This window comes from Macrobrachium rosenbergii, chromosome 17 (genome assembly GCF_040412425.1).
Source record: "Macrobrachium rosenbergii isolate ZJJX-2024 chromosome 17, ASM4041242v1, whole genome shotgun sequence".
In the NCBI taxonomy this organism is placed as follows: Eukaryota; Metazoa; Arthropoda; class Malacostraca; order Decapoda; family Palaemonidae; genus Macrobrachium; species Macrobrachium rosenbergii.
This window is the reverse complement of record NC_089757.1, coordinates 7,885,267-7,908,769: the sequence shown is the minus strand read 5'-3', so window position 1 is coordinate 7,908,769 and position 23,503 is coordinate 7,885,267. Positions and strand designations below refer to the sequence as shown.

At 37.7% G+C, this 23,503-nt stretch overlaps 1 protein-coding gene across 7 annotated transcripts in view; it reads left to right on the top strand.

The window, feature by feature from the left end:
- eIF4EHP (eukaryotic translation initiation factor 4E homologous protein) overlaps positions 1-23,503 on the top strand; it is a 110,860-nt gene that overhangs the window by 8,509 nt on the left and 78,848 nt on the right. For 4 of the 7 annotated variants that reach the window (XR_010855805.1, XM_067119537.1, XM_067119539.1 and 1 more), the window contains exon 1: positions 17,718-17,927. The exons of 2 other annotated variants lie outside the window; for them this stretch is intronic. Coding sequence is in view for 4 of the 5 variants with exons in the window: in XM_067119537.1 (XP_066975638.1) it covers positions 17,899-17,927 (29 nt within the window). In the remaining variant the exon portion in view is untranslated. Of the gene's footprint in view, positions 1-16,516; positions 16,540-17,717; positions 17,928-23,503 lie in introns of those variants that run through there. One more of the 7 variants, XM_067119540.1, reaches the window with a different exon arrangement.

The following is a 23,503-nucleotide window of genomic DNA, read 5'->3' as shown; positions in this document are numbered from 1 at the left end:
GCATCAGGACATTACACCCCGTAGGGAGGCTGGGTAGTGTCGTCAGTGTACCTCTTCATCTTACCTTCCACCCTCACTGAACAATTGTTTCAGTTTAACAGCGATATTTTCGTCTTGTTACAACTTTGAAACCTTTTTACTGCCAATTTCCCTTCCTGAGTTAAACAGGCACCAGCGCTTGGCTTTTGGCCTAAATTTTATACTTCAGTTCCATTCTAGCATTAAAATATTATCAACTGGTGAAGAATTTTCATATGTGGAAGATCGCATTCTGATATCTGCTACAGGAAGAACTCTTCAATTAAAAAACTCTTCAATTACTAACATAAAGCGAATAAAGGACGCAGATAGAACATTTAAAACAAACCTTTTGATTTTCTTTTAATTGTATACTGTTCATGGTCAAAAAAGAAAATCCACTAATGTTTTGACCCGTCTCAAGGCTGCTGTAGGCCTAGAAGGCATTTCTGTAGTAGGCAATTCAGAGAGAAAATGACCAAAGACCTATCTTAGCCTAACCTACCTACATACCTTGCCCTGACTTGGCCGGGGGAGGTGGAGCTCTTCTCCCCTCTGAAACCCCCCCTCCTAGTAAGTCGTGACCCCCTCCCTCACTCTGCATTTTAACCCATCTTTTCCAGTCTCAGTAAATACAGAATTCGAAAATGAACAGATCAAAGTTTTGGTGAAAGTTTTCCTGTAAAGTTGCGCTTGTTGGATCCGATGGCTATTTACCTCGGTAAATAGTAGTCGACGCATTTGAAACTGGGTGTAATTATGAAGTTTTCCCTTTTGAACCTCAGAGAAGTTATCGATTACTTCGAAGATAACTGGATAGGACGTCCAGATGGAGAGAGTCGTCGGCGCCTGCACCCCTAAACTTGTATTTGGATAACTTACCAAAGCCTAATAATAATCTAGAAGGCAGGCGAGGACGCTTTAATTATGCTGAGCGAATTCGAAGACTAGTTTTAAATTACAGTGAAGATAAATACATTATTGGCTATTTCAGAGGATAAGCACATACTTTGTTCATGTGTTTTGATATTCTTAAATATCGAACAATGTCATATTAAATTCTTGACGCTCTTAAAATGTATGTGTAACTAAATTCAGTTATTCTCTGATTTCATCAAATCCATTGTTAGTGACTTATGCGGATAGCGTTCCCGGTGGTGAAATTTCACCATGGAAATGAGCTTTCTTGTAATCAGAATTCCAGTGAAGCAACGAATGGCCAACTGAAGTTGGAAATATGAATATGAAACAAGAAACGTGTCATAGTATCACATGGAGTTCATCCAAGTTAATAGTTATTGGTGTTAGATCAAAGCACCAAGTGGTCCTCAACTAGAGCAAAAGAATAAAATAAATCGCTTCTCAACCAAAGTAGCAAAAATCTATTGGAATAAAGCAGGCATTTTCAGCTAACGAAGTTGACACAAACAGAAATTGGTATGTGCCGGTAAGACCTATCATAAATTTAATGTCCACAAGGGTTAAGTGTTTAAGTAACGCGGCAAACGTAAATGTATTTAAAGAAAACACACACAGTGTTTACTCAAAGCAGCAAATAGCCCTTGGCTCAAAATACGAAGACCAACCAGTCAACGTGTTATTGGGAAGAAGAAGAACAAATTTAGGAAGAGACCGGCTGCTTTTCTGGGTCAGTGCTTCGTTGCCACTGCTTTCTCGTCCTTATCAAGAGAAGCCATTTTCCTTTGGGAATACTCAAATCCGTTCTTAAATTCGCCGTGTAAATCCAAGCGTTTAACCTCTGGAGTCACCTTTCATGTAGTCTGCATTTGTCGTACTATGAATGTATGCGCGTATGTATGAGTTAATATATATATATATATATATATATATATATATATATATATATATATATATATATATATATATATATATATATATATATATATATATTATATATATATATATTATATATATATATATATATATATATATATATATATATATACCTGAAAAATATATAGAACCATATAAAATTTTAAATTCATGCTTTTCACTGTTGAATTTTACTTAGAATGGGACCTGAAAATTAAGCCCCCTTAACCCTTGCGCGAAAAAATGTCCACATAACCGACTCATAAACCTTCACTGGAGGTTCAAAAGTCCCTTCTCGGTACCTTTCATAAAGCTGTAACCCACGAAACCAGAAAATTAATGCCGTCCTTGTTTCATGCATTACACACCCCACTAGCTAACGGGTGCTTACAATACTTTTGCCAAAACCACGAATATTAATAATATCAGAACAGTTAATCACGCTCCCATTGAAATGACTATAATTGTCATTTCCCGCGAACCTGTAAATGGAGACTCGTGGAATATGCAAAGTAAAAACAATTTCAAGAAGCGATAAATGCCATTTACTTTTGCTCAGTACATCAGCGCGTCTTCGGTTTATTGAGAAGGTAAAACTAAATCAAAAAGCAAATATTACTTTATGAAAAGTCGTCATAGTGTGGACGTCGGGTGGCAATCAAAAATAAGACCTCGTCTGTATTTATGAGGAATTTGTCACAGTCATGTAGCAGAGTCTTATTAATTTGTGAAGACCTGCATATGAAGTCAATTCTGTATTCTCTCAGTTTGATTGATTATTGACTTGCTTGATGGAGATGTCCATTTATGGTCAGGGGCGGTTTGTCTTTGGTATGTTTTTTTCTTCAGTCCGATTTTTTCTTTTTGTGAAAGTTTGCTTAAATAGATAGAAACATCTTGCTTATGTCTGGTCTAGTTTGTTAGCCGGTTTGTTTGTTTTTATCAAAAGGATTACGCAGAAATTTAGGGGCGTAATTTTTAACATAAATTGTCAAAGTGAACCTCCACAGATTCATATTTTGGTAGAGAAAGAATTTCAACTTTTTGCCATATCAGGCTTCCGTGGTCAAATAAGAATTTGACTTTGGTCATAACTTTAAACTACATGAGATGGAGACTACATTTAGAAAGTGTTTTGGGGAAGGACTGGGTTCCCCAGCCTTTACAGGGGGGTTGATGGTTTATTAACGGTCTTGTTACATTCGAAGGGCATTTATGAATTATGAAAATGAAGTAATTTTTGAAAACAGTTATTATACTATTTCCAATCCTAAAACGTTTTAGGCGTTTCCTCCCACGCTCCTGAATGTACAGGGCTGGAAGTGAGAGTTTATTCCATTCTAATCCTTACCCTTGGGAGCAATGGTAGTTGTTTGGGCCTAATCACCAACATACCCAAAGTAAATATCTCTAAGGTATCTGGACTGTTTCTTGGAAAAACAAGGCCAATGGAAAGTGTAAAGAATCTCATCGTAACTTGTAAGAACACATTTTCAATGTTAGATTTGCAGTTATTGAGCAAGATAGAATGAAAAAGAAGATTATATATGATTGTGAGCCTGGCGAATGTTTTCTTACGTCATGTATTCCACTGTCATTTAAATCCTCTCTTGGATCTTTCTTGGGATAATCCTTGCCTTCTACATTGAACCTGGGACCACTACATATACATCTGTTTGTCTGTTGTCGCCCCCCGCCCCTATAAATGAATAATTACACACATACATAGACATACATACATACATCACGCGCACACAGATTCCTACGGGTATAGCTCCTCCAAGACATGCCGACCTATGGCAAGACCACCTCGTCTCTACATGACCCGAGGGCAGCTTTAACTTGACCCTGAGCCTTTAGGAAAACTGGCAACGTAGTTCAAAATTTGTGCCATGTTTCAAGAAAAAAACATTTTTGACATTATTACCTGGTGCAAAAATACTACAGGAGGTCTTAATAGTAGAAAAAGTAAATAAATTATATCAGCGTGTTTTAGGTTGGTACTGCATTCATTCACAGAACAAAAAACAAATGGTTTGGGAACATTTCATATGGCACACCGCGCACAACCCTTGCCCTGACAAAACAGCAAGAAGGTTTGGAAAATCGTGAGAGACACCGTACTTGAGTCTCGTGTTGTTGTTCAGAAAATACGATAACGTCAGATGATGCCTCTCTCTCTCTCTCTCTCTCTCTCTCTCTCTCTCTCTCTCTCTCTCTCTCTCTCAGAACGTAATCCATTTAACCAACAAGTGAATCATAGTCCACTTCAAAACAAACTTGTTTTCGTATGCCATTTGGATCGAGTCAGTCACATAAATAAGGTATAGACCGAAGTCACGTATTTTTCGAGCGCATTATTTCTCGATCATGGAAAACGACTTTAAATTATACTGTAAAACTTTACGACTAGAGGTGTTTGTTCAGTTGCTTCGATAATTCGCAGTTGTCTTGACTGTAAATGGGTGCTTGTAACTTGTTGCCATTAAAAGCTTTTATCGACTATTCCACATACGATTTGTTTCTTTGAGAAGTTGCGTTCTAGAATTTGGAGAGCGATAAGCAGGCGTAGATTAAGATAAAATGTTGTTTTTGTTCTATTTACAGCATGATCAGCTTTTTTCCTAGATTGCTCCACTTGTCTATTTTTGTGTTTCACGACACAGGATAACATCTGATTTGATATGATAATCTCGGTATTTGTTATGAAAGTTAAACAAAATACAAAATGAGACTGGAAATCACAGTCAGTGTATCTACAATATCATTTAAACGGGTTCGTTTTAAGTAGTATATATTAACAAACAAGTAAAAACATGGTGATGAAAATTACACAAATTTACGCAGGAATCATAACATTTTACTTCAATTATCACATGCAAGTAAGTGCCATTAAATTCGGTAGCTCGATAACGAATGAGCAATCAATAATGCTATCAAATGAGAAGATGCGCATTGTTACGGAAAGACTTATCGGACTGCGCATAATGCACGCTATTGGAGAACATTTGGCTATGATTTATGTGACAGGTTCAGCGGAAGCATTAACAGTGTCAGGGGTAATCATTTTTTTGTAACACTACTTCATGTACATTCGAAAGCCACGAAACATAATTGCAATGAATGAATAATTCGTAATATCTGCTGCCACTTGTCGCTGAATGCTGTTAGAGTATACGGAAGATCTTGTGCTCTTCTGTTCAAATTTCTGCGTGGCCATATATTATTTATATATTTTATTCTGCGTTGTTATTGCGGTAATAAAAGTTGTAAAACATAAATTGTACTCATTTATATAAATACATGCACTCATAATTATATATATATATATATATATATATATATATATATATATATACAGTATATATATACTGTGTATGTATATATAATATATAAGTATTATATATACATACATATATAATATATACAATATATATATATATATATATATATATATATATATATATATATATATATATATATATATATATATATATGAAACTGGATGGTATCTATTACAAACTATCACACACACCGTCGATTCTTGACAATGAGGACTGTTATAGTCCCGAAAAAGCTTGTAACTATTATGGAATAAATATATATATAGTGAGATCCTAATATATATACACACACATATATATATATATATATATATATATATATATATATATATTACTAAAAGGACTTTATTCAACTGGATGGTATCTAATGGAGTGTTTATTCAGAAAAAGTTAAAGCTTTCTTGGACAAACAGTCCACATTACCAAGTATCCGATACCATCCAGTTTGAATGAGATCCTTTAGTAATTCTACTAATGCACAGGACAATTGTGTATGTGATAAAGTTAATATATATATATATATATATATATATATATATATATATATATATATATATATATATATATATATATATGCGTGTATATTTATGACTGGTGAACGCATATCTTGACGCAGATAAGATACGACTTAGGAGTAAGCATGTCAGAATCAGCCGGTCAATGTAAAGCGTTCGTAGGACTTACTCATGGCAAGCACACCACGATAACCAAATTTGAATAAGCCTCGAGTTTCTGACGGTCAAAGGTAGAACCTGGATCCCCCAGGCTAGACCGAGATACGGCTCTCTGATAGTGGGAAGGCAGGAGAGATAATCAGTAATTTATCACAGGCCACGTCTGCACCATTTATTTTCCTTCCTAACTGCCGGTGACCTGTCAATACTTTTGTGGAAGTTTATCCGCTTTGAGTTTTAGACTACACCTCTCTCTCTCTCTCTCTCTCTCTCTCTCTCTCTCTCTCTCTCTCTCTCTCTCTATATATATATATATATATATATATATATATATATATATATATATATATATATATATATATGCATATATATATATAATATATTGGTATAATGTATATATTACACGTGGTCACTACGGCTTTGAGAAACCTTTACATGAAGTAAATCGGTCAATTTCTTTTGTCAATATTATAAACATGCTCCCCACACATTCTTGAAAGCAGGTCAACAATATGTTAACGACTACCGAATGAAGATGTTCTGAGAAAGACAAAATTCGAGATTAACTGAAAATGAATATTTAACCAGACACGTGGACGGGGAAGTAGAGCTGATGAGACCCACTGTTTGTTTTCGGCAGTGGGCGTAGCTGGCATTCCATCAGTGTTGGGGGTTCCTAGGTGGGGCCAAGATATTTTTGGGGGCCAAAGGAAATTACACAAGCTAATGTACCAATTCTGTAATGAGTAAAGTATACTATTCTCGAATGTACATATCCATGTGAATGAATGAAAATAGGATTATTATTAATTATCAAACCTCTATTTCAAATGATAGAGCTTAATTTTCAATTAATTTTCAACTCTTACAGTGCGCAAATGTATCAAATACTGTAAAGGTTAAAGTTTAGCTACAAAGGGAATTTCAACTGGGGGGCCAAGCATCTGACGGGGCGGGAGTACCCCCTGGCGCCCCCATAGCGACTGGGGCGTTGGTCCAGTATACTGGGTTTTATTTTCCATTGCGATGGAAGTCGAGGTTCAATGGGTTCAATACGCCAAGAAGCGGCAAAGCATACAATAATCTGTTTTTTGTTCTGGTTTAATAACTTTGTTCTAAATCTAGAATGTGAAAATAGACATATTGTACCCATCAAGCTTATTTTTTAATTATTCTTACTTTCTTAAAGGTGTAGTAATCAACTTGTGAAAGAAACTCTTGTTCAGCATTCTGTAATTGAGGAAAATTAATGCTCGCCACCTTAGTTATTTACGGTTCCGAATTAAACATTCAAAAAAACCTTACGGAATCGAAGTCATTTGAGAACTGCTGACAGTTCGCTGAAATTTGCGAGCAAAATGAAAATGACCCTGATATAAGAAACAACTATAGTTAATGTCTCTTTGCTCGTTAGTGTTTGCTCGTTACAGAGGAGGTAAAAAAAAAAATAAACTGCTTTTGACTGGATTCAGTCCGGCCAGAACTCAGGCAGAGAGAGATGCAGCGGGATACCCCGGTCTTTCTTGACCTGTGGCTTGAGATTCAGCCTGATAATTTGCGCTTGCTGTTTGTATGTTTTCCCCCTCAGGGATTACACTTTTGTTTTTCACCCTATGAGCTGCTGTTTTCCTGTACGCGCTACTCAAGGAGCTAGAGGCAGTGCTGCCATAAAGCCTATTTGATTCATATTAAGCTTATTATGGAATGGTCGCCATTTCTTATGGAGTCACGGATGTCATGAATGTTTATTGTTTTTTCTTCGTTTTGCGCGATATTCCGTTAAATGCCAAGAAATCATTGATCATATTTGCACTGATGAGGACGGGCATACAAATACCAGATATCATAGACTGCTATTTACTTGGGGACAAAGGGTATGCGTAGAAATTTCTCTCTCTCTGTGTGTGTGTGTGTGCTATGATAGGCATATACTGTAATATGTGGTTAGCGAATAGAATTGTGAGTAGTTAAGAAAATATTCTTTCAAGCGTAAGTAGAAGACACTAAAGATGAAGCCAGTTTTAAATATTCAGTTATCACGGCTTTTGACTCAAGTTAGTTAGACCATGACTGTCATAACACCAGCTTCGACAAGAGAAGTCACGTGGCCCAGCAAACCTCTTTGGTTGGATTGAAACATCATATAAGCAATTCTTTGTCTCTTAAAACCAAACAACTAAATTGAGCTGCATCGTAGTAGATGATTTGTATCCCAGTTTTATGTGTAAAAATCAGTCAATTCTTTCAAGTTTAGCTTGGGCAGGACAAGCCTGAAGTTTTTCTTCATTTTTAAAACCCCATGCCTTAGTAAAACACTCGAATAATTGCCACATCTTTTAGTAACTACGTAGATCAAATTCTCCTTCAGATTTTAGTTACATGAACATGTAGAAAAGATAAAAGGGTCAAATCACAGATTTTGGTCATTGAAATGACGTTTAATGAAATGTGTATCGAAGAGATTTGAGCATTGTGCTTTGTCCCTCAGCAAAATAGAATAGTACCTGAATGAGGCTGCAGTTCCTTGTTATTGTGATTATTATATGCTTGAAGACATTTATAAAGATTATATAGTAAGTGGGTGAGAGAGAGAGAGAGAGAGAGAGAGAGAGAGAGAGAGAGAGATTAGTAGAACCACGATATTGTTTACAAAATTTATCGAAGATTCATCCAAGAAAATGTTTGGGGAAAATTAGCCTACAGAATTCACTTTTAAGAAAAGAGAGTTAAAACAAAGTAGTCAGTACTGTCTTTTATTAGAGCGCCAGTTGGAAACAGTTGAATCGTAAACAATATACTACGATGAATTGTGATGGTTTGTAAAGAGCTCAAGTTGAGAAAATGCTTCTTAGAAAAGAGGGACTTACAGTATATCAGTAATCCAGGAATCGTTGTCTAAACTATGTGATAACTTAAAAGTTGGTTGTAATTGCATTTTTTCAAACGCTGGTTGTAACCGCATTTTTTCAAATGCTGATTTTAACCGCATTTTTTCAATCGCTGGTTGTAACTTCATTTTTCAAACTTTGGTTGTTACTATCTGTAATGCTTTTTTCTTTGTAGATTTTTCCATAGAGACTAAATGGAAACACGCGTGCTCAGGCTCGCTCTCTCTCTCTCTCTCTCTCTCTCTAGTCCCAGGAACTCCGTTCCCACCTTGACCCTTTTTGGCATATTTTGAATATGATTAATTTAATCCGTATATAGACTATGTTTTTGGGGTACATTTTTTCACCTCAATTTATAGTTTTAATGAATTTTGATCTAAATTGATGTTTGATTTTAAGCGCTGAATGGCCATAGTTGCCCCAGTGCTTGACATGAATGCCTAAAATCTATAAATCAAGCAGTCAATCATACTAGTGGCAAATATAAAGTTAATGTTATTTTATACCAAATTTAAGTTATATCTTTCTTGTGAAAAAAACATACCTATGATTAAACTTTTTTATTTTTCAATTTCATAAAAGTCCCATTTTCGTGTGACTTACTCATTTTTAGTTTAAATGAGAAAGTTCAGCTCACAAAACTCACTTTTCTTGTCCTCAAAAGCCTGTCTGGTATGTAATATCCATTCATTTATCTGATCCCTACAATAATCTTTCAAACTAAGTATATCTTGGCCTGAATCTTGGAGAGACAGACCGATGTATCGTCTGTTGGTTAATTTCAGCCAGAGCAGTGGCCTCTGGTACTGAATAAGATAAATGTGGAATTAACTTAAAACAGAAACTTCCTTTTCAAAACATTTTTCCTTGTGTCTAATGAGGTCTATCTGATGTTATTCTCATATCAAAGGACTAGGAATACAAATTTCAACTGTCACTAGTTTATTTCCATAATTCAAAGTTAAAATATCCTTTAACGGATATAAACTGTCATGTAGAACATATTATAAAAAGAATTTAAGGCAACAAGCAACTTCATTTGCGTAAAATTATGTAATTATAAAAATGCAATTGAACGAAAAATGTTAACATAGATAGAATGCAAATTTCTTCCAGAGGTAAATTCGTCAAATTCTAACTACGTTAGAGATGTCTAACACTTTTCAGTCACCTCAGAGGTAACTTCTGTTCCGAAATTTCTCCTTCTGTTTTCACAATCGTTTCCTTTTAACATATTTTCAAGTTTTGCCATTTCACTTAATTTTCTTCTCTTTCTCTGTCCGCACATGATCTTTTTCTAGGCTCTGTTTTAGAATTTCTCTCTTGATCGAAAGCACAAACACCCACAGCTCGAAACCTCTTGGCGCCACTGGGCATTAGGGTAGGGCGTTTCCGGGTATGTCTTCTCTGTCGTGCAGTTCGAAAGAGGGCATCGACACCCTGTACCGTGACAAGATGGATTTGAGTCTGGGCAGTCGCGTATATGAGACTCTGAAGGATCTTCCGTAGATGATCTTGACGAAGAGCCTGAGCTCCGAGAGTGTGATATGAGGCATGTCTATGAAGGCTGCGTTGGACATTTCCGCCGCCAGGATGGGAGAGGCCAGGGATATGACGAGGCGATGCACCGACACGATTCCCTCGTCGGACACTATTTTCAAGTCTAAGTCGGGTCCTCCCAACTCTCGCGACGCCCAAAGTTGCTGTAAGAAGGGCAAGTTTTTGCCTTTGACTCGAGCTTCCACGTAAGGCGCCATCTCAACGGTCGAAGTGAAGTCGAGTCTGCCTGATAAACCCGGAGTCTGGTCTTCTAGATGGAGCAGAGTAGCCTGGTACTCCTTGACAGAGATCTGTAGACAAAGGGTGGCTGACCTGTGGTGTTCAAGATTGTCAGCCTTGTGTTGGTACGGGCTCTTGCTACTGGAGCAGCCAGTAATTTGACTGACCTGTGACCTGTCACCCCTTTTTATACTGGCTGCACACCCAGTAACGACAACCCCGCTGCCCCAGGGCTGGATTATGATACGCATTAGGGGTAAACGATTTCAGACTTAACTTAGCATGTTTATTAATGGTTTCGATACTTCTTCTTGAAGTATTTTCTAATTAATGAGAAGAACCGCACACACAAATATTTAAGAAATTCACACAGACGCGAATGTTCTTATTTAAATTAAAAACAAGAGGAGGTTAAAACTTGAAAACGTTTCCAAAGGGTTCCTCTACGTTCGACATCAGATAAGGATCTCTTAATCTCGAAGTACAAACAGAGGCAGAGTAAGCATCGTTTGATCTATTTTACTCTCAGTAGCATCGGTCTGTCAATAAATTTTCTTCGTATATAACATTCATGAACAGGCATAGCATAGAATCAACAGATTTTTACATTTGCATTGTTTACCATGCTAAACCGCTCACGTAGGATTTCCAAGGTTAATCCAGAGGGTCAATTAGAGGATCAACGATCATAAACTGGCTCCCAGCGTCGAAGGATCACGGAAATGGAATGTAGGGAGTTTTGGAGATGAGGGGAGAGATTAGAAAGATGCGGTGCCTTTGACAAGGGAGTTTAGCTTCCTGTAGGGGATCTTCGCCCAAGAATAAAGGGTCGTCTCTTCGTCTCAGAGGAAAATTTTCTCGAAGATTAATCTTCGCAAATAGGTCACTCTCGAGCACTTTATCCCTCCAAGGTGGTCATAAAACCCAAACCGCACAGGCATCGCCACTACTCAAAACATCTGCATGCAGGAGGTGGAGCTAAATATGTAAATTTGCCAGCTTGGAAACACAATATACTTATAAGATAGAATGAAATAAAGATACGGTCGTGTTACTGAGGGAATATTGAAGCATTTAAAAAGAACGGCTGGTTAACTTTGCTCCACAAGCTTGACGCGCCAGATTTGCGTAAATAATTGTTCTCTAAACATTCGGCTTTGCCTAGATAGTTTCAAGCTGTGCGGGATTTTTTTTTTACGGCGCTTTAATTTAAAAATATACCTTTCTTTGCTAAGGTGACTTGAACTGTTCATTCTAGAGAAAAATAATTCATAGAACAGGAAGCCCATTTCATGTCGACGAGGGAGGTCCTTTGCCGGCTGGGATCAACCAAGGTCCTTTAAATATACACTACTTGCGATCAACACAACATATAAATAGGCCTCATGGTCGCGATAGTCGCGTGACCATCGAGAAGGGCAAAGCTCAGTAATTGGGTATGAATGAGTGATGTTTGTCTTCTTTCTCTAAGAATATTATTGAGAATAAAAAATCTCTGATATCAGAAGCCAGGTCCCTTAGATTTATGTCACGATTTGGCTGTTGTGGCAAACAAATAAAAGAATGTTAGTTTGCTGGGTGAAATGCCATTTCAGTTTTAGGGGGCAGGGTGGAGAGGGGGTGGGCGGGTAGAAGATTTAGCGGCCGTTTCGTAGAAAAAGTTAATTTATTCAGTTTGCAGACCTATGCAGTGAGGTATGTACATATCAATCAAGTCTAAGTGGAAATAGAATTGCCGAGAGCCATGGTAAATTTTGCTTAAGAGAAAATCTCTCTCTCTCTCTCTCTCTCTCTCTCTCTCTCTCTCTCTCTCTCTCTCTCTCTCTGTAAGACAAATTATTCATATGGATAGATATTCATGAAGCTAACGTGTTATCACGTTCTTCTGAGAGAGAGAGAGAGAGAGAGAGAGAGAGAGAGAAGCACTGGGTCAGGACATGCTTAAATAAGCTAAGTTTCTCAAGCACAATGGAAAAATAAATGAAACATTCTGTCTATCCATCTGTCCTTGGAGGTGTCTAAAGCTTTTAATATAATGTCTGCTATGGAATAAACACAGAATCCTTAAAGGTATCAATAAATGCCAACTAACATTATTTTTTACATCTTGTTTTGTAGCCGACATGGTCGGTAATGAAGTTACAAAAAAAAGTAACAAAGTCACAATTTTACCTAGGCAAAAAGTCACAAAAAATCATATTAATTTGTGATGGCCGGTAATAAAGCCACAGAAAAAAAGTCACATAAAAAAAGCCACGATTTTGACTAGGAAAAAAGTCACAGGAAAAACAATAATTTATGGTGGCTGGTAATAGTCACAGGAAAAAAGTCGTATAAAAAAGTCATAGGAAAGAAAGTCAGCTAATCAAACAAAAATATTCAAGTCTGTCACAGTTTATTCAAGTACCATTAACAAAGCAATAAAACAAAATATTTTAAACTGGTTATTAACTAGCAATACAACAGCATCAAAAACACTGGATACACATGTAATGCCACCATATTATGTAAGCTGTTTTCAATCTGTACATGACACGTTCTGTAAATAAATTATTGAATATTTTTGTTTGTTTACCTTGCTGTGTTTAAGATATTGGGCAAAACGTGATTTTTTCACATGTGATGCCATCATTTATAAATATTTTCAGTATTTACAAACCATGTATTGCCGGGTAATAACTGATTTGAAATATTTTGTTTTATTACTCAAATTCTTTATACTACTTAAATAAACTGTGGCTGACTTGAATACTCATGTTTGATCACCTGACTTTCTTTCCCGGCCAAAGTTGTGACTTTTCCTGTAACTTTTTTGCAGTAACTTTTTTCCTGTGACTTTTTTCCTGTAACTTTTTACCTGTGACTTTTTTCCTGTAACTTTTTACCTGTGACTTTGTTACCGGCCATCATAAATTAATGTGAATTTTTTTTCCTGTCACATTTTTCCTAGCCAGAATTATGACTTTTTCTTCTGTGATTTTTTTGCCTTTACCTTTTTTACCTGGATTCGTAGACGAAGAGCCTGTGCTCGTCACATGAATCCCCCTTAATTTAACATCGGCAATAGGCAGTAATACATGTATACTGGATTTTTAAATGTTAGCTCCGAGTAGGCCCTGTGTTGGCACAAGGCTTCCCTAATCTAATAGACTAATACGGTGATATTAGAGATTATAAATGCAAATTTTGATAACCTTTTCGGATAACAGGCAAAGGGACTCCCACCGTACTTCAGAAACTTGGATTTCCTTAAACGACCGTTACTTGGAGGCCGAGTCACCTCTTGTTTGAGCAAAATAATGGAGAATATAGATGATGGACATTTTAATGTTTTATTCAAACGAGTTTTTGGGAGATTGATGCCGGTGCTTATATGTCCAGGAAACTTCAGAAGAGGCTATTATTATTATTATTATTATTATTGGCAATAATCCTCTTTCAAGCAAGTGCTATTGAAAGAAATTGCTGCAGCTGCATTGATCTTGTAAGAGTTGTATATTCAAATTATTATTATTATTATTATTATTATTATTATTATTATTATTATTATTATTATTATTATTATTATTATTATTATTATTATTATTATATTTAATATTGTCATTCAATCAAATGTAAACAGTTAAAACTTACTACTGTATGAAATTAATTGTTCTTGTAAAAAGCCTATAAAAAGTAATTAACCACGTAAAACTTCAGTAGTAGTAAGAGAGTAAATTAATCATAAATCAGCTGGCAAACAAAATAACGAGAGAGTGCTTGTGCTTTTGTTTTGCATCCTCAAGTCAGGATTAAAATGGATTATTGTTTGAAAGCCTTCATTTCGTTATTTACATCGTTTCCTCACAGTCACATCCAAGCCCTCCATTTTATAGTCAACCAACATCTGATACATAACCATCACTGACAATTATTGATTAAAATGTTTAATTACCGTTTTGAGAACTAAAAAAAGCGTTAGTTTTATAGGAAAAAAATTTGCCTTCAGAGGGTCTTTTTAGTTTAGGAACGTACATTTCTCTTAAGATTTCGTCAAATGTCTTTTTTTTTTATAACAAACAGCACGATTCCCCTGAATTTCAATTCTGCTGTTGAAAGTGTCGATTTATCACTTCATCCAGTTTCATGTTAACATCCGTTTCAACATTAACTTAAACCTGATACAACAAAGCGATCTGTTGTTGTTTTGTTAAACATGGCGAACTGCTGTCATATCGAAAAAGCCTCCTGTAGGTACCGCTACTAAGTTTTATTGGCAGCCGCAGGCAGTCTTAAAAGAAAGGAAGAAAACATAAACATACTTCGATGGTGGTCGAGAGGGGATTGGAACGGCGGCCTATCGCCACCGTCTTAATTGGTGTCGGGGGTAAAGTAGCCCTCGCATATTCGGATTTAACTGCAGGGGGTCAAAGGCCTTGCTTGCTTCAGACTAATGATCCGCCATAAATATATGCCTTTATCGAATTTAGTTTTCATTCCCTCCACTTTCTATCAGGACAGTCATATTCTTGTTTAGTATTTTCACATTTTCTTTCAGTTCCAGTTTACTCTACGTTTTTCCACTTTCATAATTTTTAAAAGCAGTTAGTAGGTATTTTTGATGTGTTGTCGATTATATTTCATAGACTTTTTGCGGCTAAAGAGATCTGGCTACATTTTTAAAACACACTATAAGGCAAAACTGGAAATGATTCTTGATAATTTTCATTCACTTTTGACCCATGATGGACGGTCTTTACTTCGTAAAGACAGGGGATAGAAAGAAATGGCAAGCAACCATTTTATTACTGCGTGTTTCTGTTCTCAGCTTAATCCCTAGTCGGGGTATCTGCTTTTAATGAGCCTCTAGCTGTTCCTATCTTGAACGGATCATTTCACAGTGGGTTTTGGCAGATGTTTTGCGGACGGATGGCTTTTTGACTCCAACCGTTCCTATATTTTCCCAGCTTAGGATCGGCATTGAGCTGGTCTGGTCCCCTCTCCCCCCCCTCCCCGCGCCTCACACTCCCAGCGCCCGCCCGGTCGTCCAGCCCTCCCGCACCCGCCCACTCCCAAGCCATCCCGCACCGACAACAGCCTCATTGCTAGAATTATAGCTATAGGTCATTGCCGTTTTATCAGAGGTCTTTTAATTCGTCTGTTGAGACACTAACCTGGACAGTGCCTTGCCAATTAAGGAGTCCCTACCAAACACATTAGGACGAATGTCCCTCAGAACAAAACCTTTGTTGTTTACAGAGCACCCAATCTCAGTGACAGGAAAACAAAATGAAGTTAAAAAATAAGTATAGCATGCGTTTTCGCTTGCCAAAAGCGGAACAGGCTTACGAAACAGATATCAGTTAATATATGAACTCTTATTCCCTTTCACCGAGGTATTTTTTACATAGATTCATTAGAATGGATAGATAGATGTTTTTAAATGGTATCATGAATTACACACACGCTCGCGCGCGCACACACACACGCACACACATACGCACACACACACACACACACACACACACATACGCACACACGCACACACATACGCACACACACACACACACACACACACACACACACACATATATATATATATATATATATATATATATATATATATATATATATATATATATATATATATATATATATATATATATATATATATATGTATATACAGTGTATATATATTCCACAACTCAGAGTTCGTCTTTTGGAACTATGTTTTTAAAGTAAAAAAGAGAAAAAAATTCCTGTATTTTACCATTTGATGACTGAAACGAAAGAGACCTGTATAATGCTTCTTTAAATCGCAGTGTACTATTCAGGCCATAATTTTCTTTCTTACATTGATTTTTTCATATGTAAACTTTGTGAAATATATAAATAAAGATGTAGAAAATTAACTTTCTCTCTAAAATGCATCTTGCAGATACTTCATACTGGAGGAAGAGCAAAAGCAGAAACGTTTTAGAATGCGAAGAACAATTATGACAAAGAATTTTGGCATATGGAAAGGTGGGAAAAAATTTTTGACACATTTCTAGATATTAAAATTTCCAGGTATTAAAAAGTATCTTAGGAGCAAAAGAGACTTTTATCCTGATAGTTCAATGCTTATGAGAGGTGCTGGATGGGAAGCGTCGAAGAAAAAGAAATGAAATGCATGTTCCGTGATTGTAAAAATAAAATTATACAATACACAAGAAACTTCACCCTAATGAGTGTCCCATAGGTGGGTAGTGCAATCAGTGCACCTCACGGGGTACACTGTAGGCATTACTGAAGGTTCTTTGCAGCTTCGTCCCCTAGGTGCAACCCATTTCATTCCTTTTCTTGTACCTCCGTTCATATTATCTTTCCTCCATCTTGCTGTCCACCCTCTCTTAACAATTATTTCATAGTGCAACCGCGAGGTTTTTCTCATGTCACACCTTTCAAACCTACCCACTCTCAATTTCTCTTTCAGGGTTGAATGACCTCAGAGGTCCTAGCGCTTGGCCTTTGACCTCAGCTTTATATTCCATTCCATTCCATTCCTAATCAGTGTGAAGACGTTTCTATAAATACCATTAGGGTACAATCAAGACGACTTAACTGGATATGTTTCCGCTGAAAGAAGGTATTAAGATAAATAATTATATTTCAGAACAACTTATGAAAGAGTTTAGGCTCAAAGAAAGTAATTTTGAAATGAATTATGCCAACCCAGATTAAGTTCACCATATCAAAGAGCCGATATATAGGTACGATACTAGAACTACTACTATTGCCTTGCAAGAAATCATATTACTGCTACTATAAAAGGGGAGAGTGATACAATTGTTTAAGTACCATTAAAACACTGTAAATATATTCTTATAATTTATTCTTCATGTATTAATCTTAATTCTTAATTGTAGCTGACAATTTAACAAATAAGGAAAGTATGACATTCTATTAATAACGTTGTTGTTTTGATGGCTTCATTTGGTTTCGTTTAGCGTTTCAAGTATTGTGCTAGGTTCAAATTAATTAAAAACATAAGGCATAGATATAAATAGAAGAAATATATTTTATATTATTATGTAATTGAAAATAAAATAAAGCTTAATAATTTTTGATATATGTGCCTACATCTGCAAAACTTTTAAAAAAAAATAAATGTAGGACAGAACACACCTTTGGAGTTTGTCGCAGGTCGCTTATGTTGCTAATAGAAATTACCCAAAATCTCTGCCAGTAGGAATAAAGTTCGCAGCCGTATAAAAACACAATACGTTAACCTTTGTACATTTTCGTTCATATCGGGTTCGTAAACCTAATATTACAACCACTTTTTGTAATTGCGTCCGTGAAGTTGAGTGTAATATATTTTTATAGTTGCATCTAGTTAATATGTCCACGATGGTCAACAAATATGAGGCGTAAGTAGATTGCCGCAGCCTTTATCCTTATCCTAGAAGTAGACATTGCGTGCTGAATTGGAATATAATATTTAGGCCAGGCACTGGGACCTAGAAGGTCATTCAGCGCTGAAAAGGGGAATTGAGAGCAGATGATTTCAAAGGTGTAACAGGGGGAAGACCTCGCTGTTGCATTCTTAGGGCAGTGTGGGACGTAAGATGGGAGAATGAGTATACGAACAGAGGCACAGTAAAAGGAATGAAAGAACCTTAATTAACGTCTGCAGTGCACCATGTAAGGTGCACTGAGGGTGCCACCGTCCTCTTGGGCATTGCTCAGGCCAAGGGACATGGCTACAAGTAGGCCAGCTGTAATATAAGCAGATTAGCCGCATTCGGGTCGTTTCGGCCGTAAGTCATTTCGGCCTTAAGCACGTTTACGTGCAAAATGGGCGCCGTGTTTAGTACCAGCCCCTGGGGATGTACATAAAACACGAGATAATAATGGTAAATACCATAAACATAACGTTAAATACCATAAACATAACGTTAAATACCATAAACATAACGTTAAATAACATAAACATAACATTAAATACCATAAACATAACGTCTTGTTGTTTTGGATGTTACGGCCGAAACGACCAGGACCGGATTATCCTAGGTTATCCAATTATTCTAATCATGGTTAGCCTAGATGCCCTCTAGCCACATAGCCTACCACAGGAAAGATTAGACTAGGCTAGTAGTCTAGTTAAGGTCTGACCTGACACCATCTGCAGTATTGATTTGGTTTCTTTTGTAGGCATAGCAAGATCCTGTCTTAGCTTAGGCTAGTATTAAGGGCAAAGGCTATAACTATTAAACCGGTTCATTTTTATTTTGATGCTACAACCACCCCCATGAGCACAGTATTTAGTAGGATAAATGTTAAAACTTTAAAAAAAGGTGATAAAGGAAAACCGAAGACTACTACCATGCCCCATTGGTTCGGTAACTACCAGTTTGTGTGTAATGTGGATGCCGTGTATAGCACCAGCCTCCATGGGATGATTTTAAAAACATAAAAGACATTAAATATCATCTACAAAAAAATAAGACGTGAACATGAGCAAATATATAAAGAAAAGGTGGCAAATATCCCAGTCAGTATGCATAAAAACTCCAACATCAAGCTACAGTATTCAAGTACAGTAGCCTACCTTTAAACTTTTAATGTGTTGTGAAATGTGATTAAGCCCCATAGGCTATTTGGGTGGTTTAGGACAAGAACAACTTATATTCTACAGCGTTTTTTTCATTTGGAGGCAGTGGAAAGGAAGTGTAGCATATCCCTGTCCCATTGCTGTATAAACTACCCCAGGAATGATTAGGTTGTTGAATATGAAAACTGGTGAAAATATGGATGCATTGTAAACTAGCCTAGTTTGCTGGGTCCAGTGATAAAATGGCTGGGGGCTGATGACCCACACCCTGCATGATCTAAGGGGCTCTAAAGTGTAGAGTGAAATACAGTTTGTTTCATACGAACCTGCAGAACTAATATTTGCATGTACTTTTCATGCCCACATCAAACTTTCCAACATTGAATCCTAAACATTCAATACAAACGTAAAAATACTTCGTATATAAGCATACACATACTGTATAATACATACACATATCTATACCTATAAATACATATATATTAGGAACTTAACCCCCAAAACAGTAGGCAACAAGCCAGTTGGTCTCTATGAAATTAGACAGCTGTGGCTTGTTTCCTGTGGTTTAAAGAAAAAAACCCATCCCCCCAGAGCTGGGGGAGCGACGGAGCTCCCTCCCACACCAAGCCACTCCTTTGTCGCTGTTCTGTGCGCATGACTCTTGACAGCATTCTTACTCTTAGATATCAGTGGCTTTTTCTCCATTATTATGGAGGATTTATCGAGTCATAGCAGCGCAGCTTCATCAGCTTCAGCGAACTCAAGACTTTGTACTTCTTGCTGCAAATGGCTAAGCGTTAAACTTGTTTTTGACAGTCACACTGCCTGTTCTAATTGTAGGGGGTACGGCTGCTTTGAGATTAGCTGTGATCAGTGTAAGGATTGGTCTGATTTGCAATGTCAGGAGTATGTGTCTTACATTCAGTCAGGGCATAGTAGCAAGCATAAGATTAGAGGTAAGCGTGTGGCTTCAGATGTACAAGTTTATTCGAGTTCCCAGATCTTGCAGTGTTACCTGATCAGTGCAAGAAGGTAGATGATTCGGTTAAACCTGTTAGTTCGTCTGACTCTGAAGTAGGCCAAACAGTGAGATCAGGTGTATCAGTCAATGATTTGAGCTCTATCCTTGGTAACTACAGAGATCAAGTAGATAGTCAGATCAAGGATTTAGCTGATGATGTTAGGGATTTGGCTATTCATGTTTATTCCAGCTCCTCCAGTCTTGATTTGGTTTCGCATGCTAGCGATCCCGTTGCAACACGGTGGGTTCAAAACCGTGGGAATGTTCTGACTGGAGTGCATAGCAGGACCGTAGTTAGTAGAGTCTCCCCTTCCCCTGATATTCAGCTAGATGGGCATAGTGATGTGGATCTTGAAGGCAATTGGGAAGATCTGCATAGGCCTAGGTCTGGAGTTTATGTTACCGAGACTTCATTTCAGGCAGCTCAATCCTGTACATTATGGGATGGGCAAGCTCGTGGGGTTAAGTCAGGTCTGGCTCATCTTGTATGCTTGATGTTGGGGAAATTATCCATCTCGTCCAGTTATTGTTCATTCTGAGTCAGGTGATAGAGTAACTAGTTTGGATAATGATCTTAATGCTGGGACTAGTTTTGGGAAGGTTAGAGAGAACGGATCACCTCCGGACATTAGGTTTTTGCCTAATGTGAAGAATAATGTTGCTATTGGTGGGGAGAGGAAGGATGTTTTTGGCAGGTGATGTCTTTTTCTGTAGAATCCCTTCATGCTGGCTAGTAGAGTGAGGTCTCAGTTTGGGTTGCAGCAGACTGAGTTGTCCTTACAGCCTTCGGTTGCTACTTCTTTGTCAGTTAGGGTGGAGGACTCTCAGGAGGTGATTGTTTTTGATGGGGAAGTGGTTGATCAGGACTCGGTTCCAACCTTACCTAATATTGCAGAGATTGCTGAGAATTTTTCTAGTAAAACTTGTGATTCTGGGGATGGAGAGACAGCCTCAGTGGGAATGTATAGGGGCATGCAGGGGTTTGTTATGGAACTTTTCCCTGAAACTAGAGGTCTTTCGGTTCAGGTTAAATGGTGTTCTTCAGGTCAGGCATCCAGGTTTGTTAGGGGAATGTCGGAGGAAGCATCACTTTCTTCCCTTCCACAGTGGAACCTTCGTGGTCTGGTAAAACTAAGATATACTTAACTTAATGAGATTGTTGAAACGACAGGGGACATTGCTAATGATAGGGCAATTACCAAGGTTTTAGAATGCAAACCAGCTATTCCCATCTCTGCTTTAACATCCAGGAAGAAATATTTTAGAGTTTCAGGTTCTTCATGTTCAGCTGAGACCTTGAACGAGAATATGGCTAATGTCTTATTCACTTCTGGTTAGTCTCTAAAGGCTCAGGTTGGGATTTCAGTGGATGGTTGTTCAAAGTTGGAAGGGGCCTTGGGTACCATGACGGAGGTTGTTAATTCTTTAGTTTGGGTCTGGTCAGCAAATAATGCCCTTGTCTCAATTCCTGGTCTTATTGATGACAACCTTTCACTCTACCATCAATTGGTGAGTAGTTTTAATACCTCCCAGAGACAACTTATCTCAGAGATGTTTAACCTCAAGTTCTTTCTTGCGTCTAAGCATTGGGACTTTTATTTAGGACATGCCCCTCCCACTCTTTCAGACTAAACGAGAAGGAACTTAGAGCATCGTCCTTCTTGGGGTGGGGTCTTTTTGATGAGGCATTTCTTGAAAAAGCTCTAGATTCTAATCTTGAGGTCAAGAGGAGGCGTGATCAGGCATTGCTTCCTCATGTAGTTAAGCAGAGTAAGAATAAGCCTACCATTGTCATTGACCAGCCTTCCGGTTCTCGGAAGCCCCAAGCTTCGAGTAAGAGGAAGCGGTTTTGTGGGACCAGTCTGGCAACCCTCGTAAGAAATTTAGAGGAGGGTATTCCCAGGGTTTAGGCGTTGGTAGGGGTAATTCTTCAGCTTCTGCTAGTGGGCAACGGTGTGCTTCGCTTGATAAGGGGCAAAATTTTGGGAAACACAGTAACCCCCTGTATTTGCTTTCTCACAATTCATGGACTCACCTATTCGCAGTATTTTTCACTGGGAAATATTCACTAATTACTGTATTTTCATATAAATTTCATGACTAAATGCACTTTTTGTGATAAAACTGTTAAAATACTCAGGTATAAGCATTTTTAGAGATTTTTTTTGTGTTTGAACTATCAAAATAGGCAGTTCTAAGTGTTTTTAGAGGGGTTTTAAGCTTTCGCAGATTTTAGCTATTCGCGGGGGCGTGTGGTGCGCGTCCCCTGCAAATACAGGGGGTTTACTGTAGGGGCCATCTCCTTCATGGGAACAATAGGGGCCCGGTTAGGATAGTATTGGAGAGTTTGGGTGTCGGGATGCAGTTACTGGCACTCAAAACAGGCTTGCTGTGTAATTATAACCTTAAGATTTATCTTAAAAGTGACTTACCAAATCTGACAATGCAGGCATGCATTGTTGCAGAAAAAGAAAATGTGGCCGATTTTCAGTCATTATGTCAGTCTGTCTGCCTAAGGTGGCCTATTAAGCTCCACACCCGGTCAGACAACCACTCTTATGCTCCCTCCTCAGAACTAATAGGCACCCTCCCTCGCCCCCACTTTTGCTTAATAGGCCAGTTGATGCACTTGCTTGAAGAAGGAATGGCTTGGTGTGGGAGGGAGCTCCGTTGCTCCCCCAGCTCTCGGGGGGGATGGGTTAACAACGGGGAACAAGTGGCAGCGGTCTAATTTCATAGAGACCAACTGGCTTGTTGCCTATTGCTTCGGGGCTTAAGTCCCTCACATATATGTATTTATAGGTGTAGATATGTTCAATCATTATATGTGTATGCATATATATGCAGTATTTTTATGTTTGTATTGAATATTTAGGATTCAGTGTTGATAAGTTTGTTGCGGGCGTGAAAGGTACATGCAAATATTAGTTCTGCAGGTAATTATTCAAAAATTAATTTTAAAATTGAAAATTTGGCCCCCTGGCCTGGACCCCTTTCCACCACCCAAGTTGACCTAAGGTGCCTTAAATTTTCCTATAAAGAAACAATATGTACTTGGATAATTTTTGTCATCTTTGTTGCTATTGCCAAAGGAAATGTGTGTCCCTGGACACCTGATGGCAGGCCTCCTTCCCCCAGCCTATTCTGTAACCGCGATCCTTAGTCGGGGATTTGGATTCCCATTTGCCACCTTAGGATGGCTGCCATCAGGGCTTTCGGCTTTGTTGCTGTTAGCTATTTCAATAGGGCCTTTACTGTATCCCTTCAAGTGTTAATATTGTCAATCTCGGTGCCATCATATCCAAATATCAAATCAGGCTTCTTTTATTTGGTTGGTCATATTCATTCCAATGTTTCTTACTTCTCTTTTT